Raw genomic sequence first — 11,910 nt, forward strand, 5'->3', positions numbered from 1 at the left:
GACATATTCAGCACGAGGTTTCGCAGCAGGAAGAACTGAGATCCCTATGAGCATTTTTAACCTCCTCCATGGAATAGCTGGTGACACTGCCAGTGCCAGCAGCCCAGACCACAGCACTGCTGTAACTCCCCATCCAAATCCTCGGTTAATTAACCATTTTTTGGTGAATAAGCACAACGAGATCAGAGCCAACTACTTCAAGTGCACCAGAAAACCAGCCCAGTGCCTTCCCAGACACTACAGTTTTACAAAAGCTGTACCCAAAGCTCTCAACCTCCGCTGGTAACCACAGTGCTCATGAGCAGCCAGTGCCACAGCTGCACCACAGCTGCTCCAAGTGATTTTTGGACATCATGGTGCTATGAATTATGAGTAAAACATGACTTGTCATCAAAAAACCATGTTACTGCCGTGCTTTTGCTTGAACTTGCAGAGAATCAAAGCTTAGAAAGGCAACAAACCCGACTTTGGGAATCTTCTGATGTTCTTCCCCAGGGCTACCCATGTACTTGCAGAGCCACAGACACGCATTTTCCTAGAGACTTCTAGGAATCTCTGGATTCCAAATTAAAGATCTTTTAAGAGTGCCTCTTGGATTACTTTTTTATGAAATTGCGTGTTCTGTACTCAAATAAAGATTGATGGCAGTCTGCCAGGGAATGGAGAGAACAAACTTCGGTTGCAAGAGGTGCCCCAAGTTCAGAATTTACCGCCTTTCTAGCACCTTCCAAGAAAGTTACAGGCTTCTCCTGACATAGCTCCTACATCTTAAAGGAACAGAAGTGCAGGACAGTTAGGCTATGAGGAAATCTGCAGCACAGCAAACACACTTCAAATGCTATGAAGCTTTTGGAAAAGCTCATCTCTGCATCCTTACTTCCAAAATAATCTGTACTTTGTTTCATAAGGAAATCAGGTTTAGCTGCCCCAGGGCTGGCCCTGCTCAGCCTCCCAGCAATCAGGGCCGGCTGTTGGGAGGGAGGGTGTGAGAAAGGGGCAGCACACCCACGGATGTGTGCAGAGTCACTCTGCTTAGAAAGCACAAGAGCGGTGACTCGTGTAATGCCGTTAATTTAATCAGTTAACTCATGCCTGCAGAGCATGGATGGAGGGGACTGAAGAGCCATCGCAGTGCCGAGCAGCCCTCCCAGCTCTGCCAGCAACCCCAGTAGAGTGGGACAGGGAGAGAGCAGGCTGGGAAGGAAAGCAGGGAGAAAACTAGGTTTCATTAAAAAGACACCTCACGATGATGGTGGGATCTCGCTTTATTTAAAGTTCCAGTTCACTCTGCTCCGTTGTAGCAGCTGCCCCATCCCTGTAGCCCCAAATCTCTTTGCTCCAAGCTCTTCTTCACAACCCTGCCGGGAATCAGCAGTGACAAACATTCATTTTTGAATGTTACATCCTGGCTTCAACTCAGGAAAACTTGTAACTGCCCTTGGATAAGGGGTGTCCACTCCACCCCAATCCCTAACGCGTGCAAGAGGAGAAACTACAGAACAATAGCAAGCACTTAACGATTCTGAACTTGCACTGGACTTCTCAGTCTGACCAAAATGAAACCACCAGCACCTTGTCTGTAGGCATGCATAAAGCAAGTGTTCAAGGACAGTGGCAATGCTACCCAGGCAGGTTGAGGTGGCTGCTGGGACCAGAAGTGCAGGGAGATCTCAGCTGAATAACCTCATCCTGGGGAGAGGAGAACCCTCCCAAACTGCACAGCCCAGGAACATCTCAGTACCAGGGAAACTGGAGCAGGAGGGAGGTGAAGCCCAGGCAGGCTGCAAGGAGCTTCAGAAAGGAGAAGAAAGGGAGAGAGGGACAAATCAAACAGGACGTCTGCAAGCTTAGAACAACCGCAGACAAGCAACAGCTTCTCAACTAGTTCATTAAGCTGATTCAGTGTTGAGAAATCCCTCATCCTACGTTACTCCAGCCAGGAGAGCAGGACCCACAAGGCCCAGGAAGGCAGCCAGTGAAAGCTGAGGAAGCAGCAGCTGGAAGGGAAGGGAAGCATCAGCTGCTGAAACACAATAAAAGCAGGTTGGCTGGGCCAAGCCCTGCACGAGGACAGCCGCAGCCAGGAGCAGGGCAGAGGGAGACACGACGCGTAAACCATGTTTTTCAGGAGCTGGGAAGCAAGCGCAGAAGGCAGGGCAGCCTGTCCAGGGCTGCTCCCCAGGGACCAACCCTGCAAGCTGCCGGGAAGTAAATCCCATTGCAAAATCCCACTGGATGGGAGCATGCAAAGGACTGTAGATGAAAGGACTATAAGTAATCATCATAATCAGAGCCGACCACAGAAGTCCCAGGACGAGAACATTTTCTTTTCACTCAGTCAAGCAGTCCCACTTAACACTGTGATACCAAGAAGCATCTGATGGTACTTTTTTCAGAAGGGATTGATTTTTCATTCCACTAATCTCTGTAAGAGATACTCCCAATGCAATCTGAGTCTTCCAAAGCATGTGGCTTATACTCCACAACCTTGTAAGCACAGCATAAGAAAGCACTAAGAAAACAGACCGTTTATCCCTCTTCAAGAGGTCCAAGGCAACAATTTGCTTAAAGATTCCAAGACACACTATTTTTTAATTCAAACATTAGAAAGATTCACCTTTCTGAAACAAAATATACAGGGAAGGGAAAGAATATATTTATGAAAAGGCAAAAAGCAACCTGTTCAGCATCCCTGGTATTTTCCCCACCACCAAAATAAATCCAAACCAGCCCAAGTGCAACACACTGCAAAAGAAACGGCTCACGGAGCTGGGCACAAGGTTTTTTTCTGATGCTGAGTGGGCTGAGCTATAAAGAAGACCTTGAAAAAAAAACAACCTTTCAAGATAAAAGCAGAGTACTTAAAACCAGGCTGGTGCCAACCGCAAACTCCACAGCACTCCCTCAGCCTTGAAGCACCCGAAGGAATGAGCATTCTGGGCAACCCACGGGCAAGCCAAGGGCTACCACATACAGCCAGCCACTGCCCACTTCAACACATGTGCTGAAGAACCCCTGTTATCCAGCAGGTTTTGATGTTGAGTAGGTTTTAGGGAGTTTGGGGTGGTTTTTAAGAGGTGATCTTTCCATTACAAAGAGTTAAGAGCAATGCAAGGGCAGTCTTCCTCCTTTCCACTTCAGGCCATGAGTAGGGGCCAGGTGCCACTCCTGAAGCCGCTTAACAATTCTGCACCCTGATCTTCCCCCAGGAGCACCTCAGGCCCCCAAGGATGAATTAGAGATTTACCTTGTCCTCCTGCAAAACACAGGACCCACTACAATGCCAAGTCAGGTAAGCAGCTCTCCAAATACACCAAAGTCTACAAGAGAAACAAGAACATTACAGAATGCTGAGCTGAGAACCCATAAACCCTGTGTCTTCACAAGATCTCAATATATCATCTCTACAAACACCTTAAAAGTCTTCCCCTTCCCCCACAAAAACACCAAACCCCCAAACCAACTGGACAAATAAGCCCTCAAGTTCCCTGGAAGCATACGTCCCATGTACAAGATGGTACTAGCTTGCCTACCGAAGGGAAAAAAAAAATCCAATAATAGTTTTTGGATACTATTTCTAAAAGAGGAAATTTTGAAATTCTCCATTGCCGAACACAGCTGTGTTGTGTCAGAACTGCAGGCATGATTACCACTGGAAACAGTTCTTTGATGACTATCACACAGGAATATCTAAAACAAGTAGAAGCATGGAAACAAAAACTGCTTTGCCACCCAGTTTCAAAACAAAATGATGAAGATCACTGAATAATATATTAATGGGGTTGGTTGGGGTTTGGGTTTTTTTTTTTGGTAAAAGATCTCCCAAATAGGGCTGGACCAGTAGAAAAAAAGATTAAAGACTGAGGGGTTTTTTTTAAATTTAAATAAAATTACCTTGCCATTTCATATCCTTCTACAGTTGATGAGTTTTCCAAGCTTCTACGTGAGAAAAATTCCTAGAAATCATTAAGTTTTACCTCAAAAGTACCTAAAACCCCACCAAGGCTAACAGCAGTTTGCACCTCCAATTGGCAGGCTACAAAAGGCAGCTTCTCCTCTCAGTACTCCTGGTCCTATTTGACAACTGCACGTCTACCAGCAGCAGCTCTCTAATCTCACAACACAGTTGCTTCATTAGCAGCTGTCCTGAAGCTCTCATCAATGCTGGTGTGATAGCCAACAGCACCAGTACACTGTTAAAATCCGATATTACTCGAGGAATACTATGAACAATAAGAGCAATCCCAAGTACATCCTTTGGAAATGGCTAATCCTAACATTACAAAGAGTTCCAAACACAGCTGGGGGATGTCACATTGTCAACACAAACAGCCACACTCATCCCTCATTTAAAGCCTGTAAAGTGTTATTTGAGACAGGCTACTCCGTACCTGGGGGGGAAAAAACCAATATATTCCTTTTTGTGTGGTGGGACAACAGACCCAGCAAGATTCCTGTGATTTACTGGGAAACTATGAAACTCATGTTATTTTCTAATCAAAACGCACTGTGGTAGCCACCAATAAGCAAGATCTCAGGGTTAAGAGATGTGTAAAAGCAGGCTAATATGGTTCTTCCCAGACAGGAGCTCACATGGAGGGAGGCAGACCCCGGCTGAGCTTCCAAAGGTTATTACAGACCAGACACAGTGATGCAAGTTGCTCAGTTTGATACACCAGACTTCATATCCTACAGGTACATGACAGAGGCACACAGTGATCCTGCAGGAAAATACTCAGCACGCCCTCCCCAGTGGTGGCAAATCATGAATTAAGGCCCCAGGACACAAAGCAGGAGGTCTCAGCCTGACAGAAGTTTTACAATTAAGGACAATGCTCATGGTTCTGTTTTTAAGAATGATGGTGAACTCAAGGTTCGAGTTTCCCATCCCATCCATCTGCGCTGGAAATTCTTTTCTCTTCATGTTGTTTGCAGAGCAATCATGTTTTTCATTTCCGTGGGAAGCAGCAGCCTGGGATTTTCACTTGTACGCTCAGAGAGCCCAGGAGAGCCTCCTGAAGCCTCGGGCTACAAGAGAAATGCTACCTAATAAGCCAGAAGTTTTTCAGCACGCTAACAATTCTGAGCAGCAAACAACAGTTTCCAAGGTTTAAACCTACAGAAGGAACTGAGTGTTTGAAAACCAGCGATTAATCCTTCTACCAACTCAGGGCAAGCACCACAAATAGCAGCTGGTTTTGCAGCAAAATACCAAGTGGTTCCAACTCTCTCCACCTCCCAGAACATGCACTCTCCCTTGTATAGTATTCCCAAAGGCGTCACGCAGTGGCATCAGCATCCCAAGGCAGAGCAGGAGAAAACCTGGGAATTTAAAGGGTATGCAGGAAGCGATAAAGAGCTTTAAAGCCCCTTTATATAACTTCACTGAACAACTGCTGGCCATTAAAAGCCCTGATCTCTTTACTGCTCGTTGAAACGTGTAAAATGTAAATCAAGCCTTTTGGAGACCAACTAAAATAGAGTCACCCCCAGGGCTCCACAAATACCACGGCAAAGCCGCTGCGGGCGCAGGGCCGGCCCTTCCCAACCTGGGCTCCACACGCCTGCGAGGGCTTCCCGACACACCTCAAAACACCAGCCTGCGCGCCGGAAAAGCTCCCTCGACGCCTTAATTACCATTTCTCCAAGTTTTTAAATTGCAGCTACGCCAGGCAGAGCTTCACCTGCCTGCAGCACGGTGGTTCCCTAAGGTAGGCAGCAAACCGCAGTCTCGTAAAGTTTTAATGGGATAGCCGGCAAACCAAGGGCATTGCTCCGCTGAATGAAACAAAGTAACTGCAATCCAGCGGTATAAGCTACCTACTTGATTTAAGGTACGTTTTACAGTCCTCCCTTCTAAAAAAAAAAAAAAAAAAAAAAAAAAAAAAAGCTGGTTTTCTGTACTAACTCAAAAAAAAAAAGTCTCATCTGCTACAAACAACAAGCAAATCAAGCCAGGGCTGAGCACAAGAACTGGCACCTTGCCTGTGTTTTCTTGTAAATGCCTTCAAATGGCAGTCATGCCCCAAACCACGCTTCCAGACAAAGTATATATAACCAGGCATCATCGCTCTCCTCAAAGCCAAATAAAGGACTGAGTGGGTAGAGAAGGGGGAGGTGAAGGAGACAGGCAGCCCATTTTTCCAACAACAAATAGCTTCACAGGTTTTTCTTTATTTTATACACACAAGACACCACCCAGCTCAGCAACATGGGTTTCTAGGCTGGTCTACTTTAGGGATTTCAGCAGCCAACACACTTTTAACACAGGCAACCAGCAATTTCATCTCTCTTCTTGTGAAAGGCAAGCTAGCAGAGGGCTGCTTCCAGGACTGAACACCAGCTCCTCTTCCCAGGCAATGAGAGAAGAGGTTGGAATTGGTCTTTCCTGCTACAGATGGTCCTGGATTCACAGCTGAGGCCACCAGCACCATCAGTCAAGCACATCTCCTGGGCACTGTCCCCGCTGACATGCAGCGAGCAGACACCCACACCGGGAACGCCAGGTCAGACCGCTCCCGGCTTGCAGGCTGAGGATAAAAGCACAGCTGCTCTCAGTGGAGATGGGGTCACCCCAGCACGGAACAGCCACCAGCATGCTGAGGACGCTGCCTCTTTGTCCGAGGAACAAAACACTGGGATCACGAAAGCTGAAATCGAGCACATCCAGCCAGAGGGTAAAAGTGGTGTGGAAAAATGAGAGGTGGCTCTAGAGGGGCCAGTTGGGAAGGGAATGCGAAGGCACACACAGAAGCGGATAAAAAAAAGGTGTAGAAAGAGTACAAACAGCACACAGAAATTAGAGCTGCAGAAAGAAAAAGTGAGAAACTGCTCTGGAAAATTATACAGCATCTGAAAAAAATGCAAACCTTTGCCCACCAAAAGTACTCCATGTACCTCCATGCTGTTTCTTTTCCTCTTCTTCCATGTTCTAAGGAGCATCTTTAACACATGGCTTTGTTTTGGTGTGTTAGAGGTCTAAACAGCAAAGCTGTGCTCAAAGTGTGGAGAGATGCCAGAACTATCCCAACGCTCCCAGGACAGGTAAACAGCACACACTGTAAAAATAATGTGACTTCACCAAAAAAAAAAAAAAAAAAGGCAGACAACTAACTACATACAGTAATGCCTTGGCTTTCATCTTCTACTTGGGGCACTGCTGCCCCGAAGTCCCTTATTTCAGGAATACATGGAAACACGGCAGGAGGGCAGCGTTGGAGGAAAAAAGTGACTGGCTGGGTCAAGTCTAAATCAGAAATGATTCAACTTGAGGAACTGTAAAACAGGATAAGCCAAGGGATACTTTAGAGAAAAGTGGAAGAAGGGACACAGCGGTGCTCCCCCCTCCTCTCATCCACTAACCTAATTATCTAGACACCACCCTGTGAATGGGTTCAGCTCCCCCCTTCTCCTGATTTACAGCTGCAAACTCATGTCTCTAGGCCTCTTGTGGGAGGACTCTTTACTCAGGGGGTCTTAATACCCTCTAGTACAAAGAGAAACAGCTTTTATAACTCCAGATGTTCCTGGTGCAGGGACTGGTAATTACCCCAGTTCCCCTCTCCACAGGGCGCACCTTCATTTCTGGGCACATATTTCCTTTCCAAGCAGTTCCGAGGATCCAAGCCTTTAAGTCTCAGCAGTAGTGATATGTGTTGTACTTTCTGTATCAGGCTATTTGCTGGCATCCAGTCTCAAAACTAAAAGTTTCTGAATCTTCTTACAACTCCTAGTTTAAAACCAAGTTTAAAGAAACCCACATTCCCATGTTGGCAACAGACCCACAGCTCTTACTGACCTTTCGCAGGCTCCTCTGAAATGTTGAGACTGTTCTACGCGGATTGAACGTCGCTGGATGTTAATCAAGACATCTCACACAGCCAAAAACTCCAGCACAGGGCAGCATGTGCACACTAACACTGCTGGTCCCGAATGGGTGCAATGCAGCATGACCACTAAGGACACCAGTCCTTCTAGAAACAAAGGTGACTGCAGCATCAAACAAGGATACGGGTCTGAGCACAGAGCTTAATCCTCCAAGACCAGGCACAACTAACGGCAACTTTGTGTCCCAGAATGCCTTTACGTCCTACAAGTACGTAAACACTTGTCAAGCTCTTCACCTCCTTCTCTTAGTGATGTCAATAATTAAGTGTCCCAAAGACCATGGTGCCCGTGGGCACCCAACAGCTCACGCAAAGAAAGATGGTTTGACGTCACAGAAGTAGAGCAGCAAAAGAGTTTGGGGCACTTCAGTCTAAAACTGCACTTTCAGTACTCGACAGCTCTTCAACTTGCCATGAACTCAGCAATACATATAGAGTTGTACAGGAATATTTACAGCACGTGCACAGAGAGCTTAATGGTCCGCTGTTAGTCATCGTAAAACTAACTCCTGCCACCACCACCACGCCCACAGCAAGCTTCTAATTCTTAAAAGGCTTTATGCTACAAACACTCCACCCAAAAACCCAACTGGGAAAAAACAGGTTAAAAAAAAATCCCCCTCAAATATGCGGAAGTCAGCCAGGCAGCTTTGCTTAAAAGTTGTACTCTAGTCGAAAAACAAGGCAGAGCCAATTCACAAAGCTACAAGAGCCCGCAAACAAATCCAGAACCTAAGGGACTGTGTGGCAATACTACAATATTTCAAAGATGCAATTTTTTCCATTAAAGAACTGTGCATATTTTTTCAAAGCCCATGACACAGCATGATGTTTGCTCCAGTACACTGGAAAAATACTGCTGTTTTTCAAAGAACACCCATACACACACAGGTGCACATAAGACAGCAGCAATACAGATACGTCCATAAAATTTTGCCTTGATAACGAGAATTATGATTTCTATTAAAAAAGAATTTGAGATCAAATCTCAGCTTACCAGTTTTTCCAGGAGTCCTGAATAAAACATTCCCATTGTACAAAGAAAAAAAGAAAAGAAGATAACAAGGCTTTAATAACTATCTCCCCTTATCTGATCAACAAGACATACTTACACAGTATATTTATTTTGAAGCTCCTAACACAAAGAAACACTTTGTGAGGCACTCCAGGCTACTGGGCAGTGAGGCACTCCAGGCTACTGGGGCACATCAATGTGGTCCAGGCTCCAGGGCAGTGAAGCACTCCAGGCTACTGGGGCACATCAATGTGGTCCAGGCTCCAGGGCAGTGAAGCACTCCAGGCTACTGGGGCACATCAATGTGATCACCAGGTGACCCCGGGTACAGGGCTCAGTGTCATCATCTCCATCTCACCAACGCAGGTGGGAGCTTTCATACAACCTGTCCTCAGGTTGTGAAACCCAAGACCCAGCTCCCCAAGCCCCAACGTAATTTTTTTCCCTCTGAATTATGTTATCAATGCTAACTTAAGGCTCAACAGCTGCTCTTGATTAGAAGCTGTGAATGGTTGCAATGGGGCTTTCTTTAATTTTTCCTTGATTTAATGACATGAGGAAATAAGCTGTGGTTTCAACTTTCCACTGGCTGGCTCATCTTCTAGTTCTAAACCATTACCCCTTCTCCATGTCACAACAGCTTGAATAAATTAATGAAGAGAAGAAAAGAAAAGCTTGTCCACAAACCAAGGCAAAGGCTACAATACTTTATCCCAAAGGAATCTCTGGGAAGGTAAATTACTCAGAAAATCCACGTTCCTTTTTTGACTTGCTGTGATGGGTTCCTCAGCAATGCTGACTGCCGACACACCTAATCCACCCAGCAATTACAGGAAAACACTGCCCTGGGGATAAGAGGATACAGAGCAGATGTGCCCTCACACACACGCGATGTTCCACAGTGCTCACCACTTTTCAAACCAACATCTCCCACCTGAACCACAAGCCTGCTGCCTGGAACACTCCAGGATCCAACCTGGGGCTTGGCAGTGCTGGGTTATGAGTTGAACTCAATGATCTTAAAAGTCTTGTCATAGAATCCTGGAATGGCCTGGGTTGGAAGGCACCTTAAAGCTCAACCAGTTCCACCCTCTGCCATGGGCAGGGACACCTTCCACTAGCCCAGGCTGCTCCAAGACCTGTCCAACCTGGCCTTAGACACTTCCAGGGATGGAGCAGCCACAGCTTCTCTTGGCAACCTGTGCCAGGGCCTCACCACCCTCACAGGGAAGAATTTCTTCCTGATACTATTCCAATCTAAAGAACTTGATGATTCCTGATGCATGGGGCAGCACATGATTACTGTGAGCACACCACTGCCAACTGCCTCTGGCAGCACAGGCTGCTCCTCTCACAAATCAAGAGCACATCCAATGCAGACTGCAATGGAGCATTCCCTGTAATATTCATTGGAGAAGGCTGAAAATAAACTTTACCTAGCACTGTTGGGCATCTGTGAGTACACCATCAGCCAAGGGATGAAGAGCCAGTGCAGGGCCAGACCTTCGGCTGAGGGCACCCCTGACACAGCTCGGGGGTGCAGGAAGCATTGACTTAGACCACAGACTTAGAACACAGTTGGGGACCTGCAGAGCAAGGATCTGCTTACACCCCCTGAACCCCGTCCTGGAGGTGCCCCATGAATGGAGCTGCCACTCAGCACAGAATCACAGAATGGGTCAGGCTGGAAGGGATCACAGAGGCTCATCTGGTCCCACCTCCCTGCTCCAGCAGGGTCATCCCAGAGCACACGGCACAGGTTGTGTCCAGAGGGGTCTGGAATATCCCCAGGGAGGAGACTCCACACCCTCTCTGTCTCAGTTCCAGTGTTGGGTCACTGCACAGCAAAGTTCTTCCTCATATCCAGGTGGAACTTCCTGGGCATCAGTTCCTGCCCATTGCCGGGCACCCCTGAGCAGAGCCTGGGCCGACCTCTGACACCTTCCCTTTGGATACCAATATACATTAATGAGATCTCCTCTCAGTGTCTCTTCTCGAGGCTGAGCAGCCCCAGCTCCTTCAGCCTTTCCTGCACCCAGAGATGCTCCATCCCTTCAGCATCCTCACAGCCTCTGCTGGACCCGCTTCAGGAGCTCTTGTCCCTCCTGTCCTGAGGAGCCCAGAGCTGGCCCCAGCACTGCAGATCTGCCTCACAGGGCTGGACAGAGGGGCAGGATCCCCTCCCTAACCTGCTGCCAGTGCTCTTCCTGATGCACCCCAGGATCCCACTGGCCACCAGGACCCGCAGCTCCCTCCCCGCAACGGGTCACCCCCAGCCCTACCGGTGCCCACGGTTACTCCCCCCAGGCGCAACACTCTGCCCGTGCCCCCTCCCTGCCCTTACCCAGGTGCAGGGTGAGGTTGACGGCGGTGGGGTGCTGCACGCCGGCCAGCATCGTGCGGCTCTGCCACCAGGTCGCGTCGGCCGGGCTGTTGTAGTCGGTGAGGAAGGCGGCCCCGTGGCTCAGGTGCGGCTGGGCGGCGTCGCAGAGGTGGCAGGACTGTGTGACGCCAGTGACCCCGGTCTGCACGCAGTACTCCTCGGCCGGTGCCCCGCACGTGTGCGTGGCCAGCACCGTGGCGTTGAATGCCGCGTTCACGAACTCGGGCATGCAGCGCTGCGCCCGCCCGCTCCGCTCCTCCGCGCACTCGTCCATGGCGCCGCCGCACCGCGCGGGCACCCACAGCCACAGTACCCACAACCACAGCGCCCGGCGCTCGCCGCCGCCGCCGCCGCCGCTCCCCATGGCGGGGCCGCGGGACCGGCGGGGGCGCAAGGGGGTCGCTCGCTCGCCGGGTGCCGCCGCTCCGCGCCGGCCGTGGGCTGGGACGGGCGAGGCCCGGCGAGGCGAGGCGGGGCGGGCGCGGGGCAGGCCGGGAGCGGAGTCCCGCGGCGGAGCAAGACCGCCCCCACCGCCCGGAATGCGCCGCGTTAAAGCGGCGATGGCGGCGGTGGGACCGGCGGGAGTGTGGGGTGCTTTCCCGCCCTCGGCGGTGGCCCCGCGAGGG

General features: G+C 49.1%; 1 protein-coding gene across 1 annotated transcript in view; it reads right to left on the reverse strand.

Moving 5' to 3' along the window:
* The window catches only part of LAMC1 (laminin subunit gamma 1), a 64,918-nt gene extending 53,266 nt beyond the window's left edge, over positions 1-11,652 (reverse strand). The window contains exon 1 of the mRNA XM_032696079.1: positions 11,246-11,652. Coding sequence (XP_032551970.1) covers positions 11,246-11,648 — 403 coding nt within the window. The 5' untranslated portion in view covers positions 11,649-11,652. The remainder of the gene's footprint in view (positions 1-11,245) is intronic.
* Between the last annotated feature and the right edge of the window lie 258 nt (positions 11,653-11,910).

This window comes from Chiroxiphia lanceolata, chromosome 9 (genome assembly GCF_009829145.1).
Source record: "Chiroxiphia lanceolata isolate bChiLan1 chromosome 9, bChiLan1.pri, whole genome shotgun sequence".
Taxonomy (NCBI): domain Eukaryota; kingdom Metazoa; phylum Chordata; class Aves; order Passeriformes; family Pipridae; genus Chiroxiphia; species Chiroxiphia lanceolata.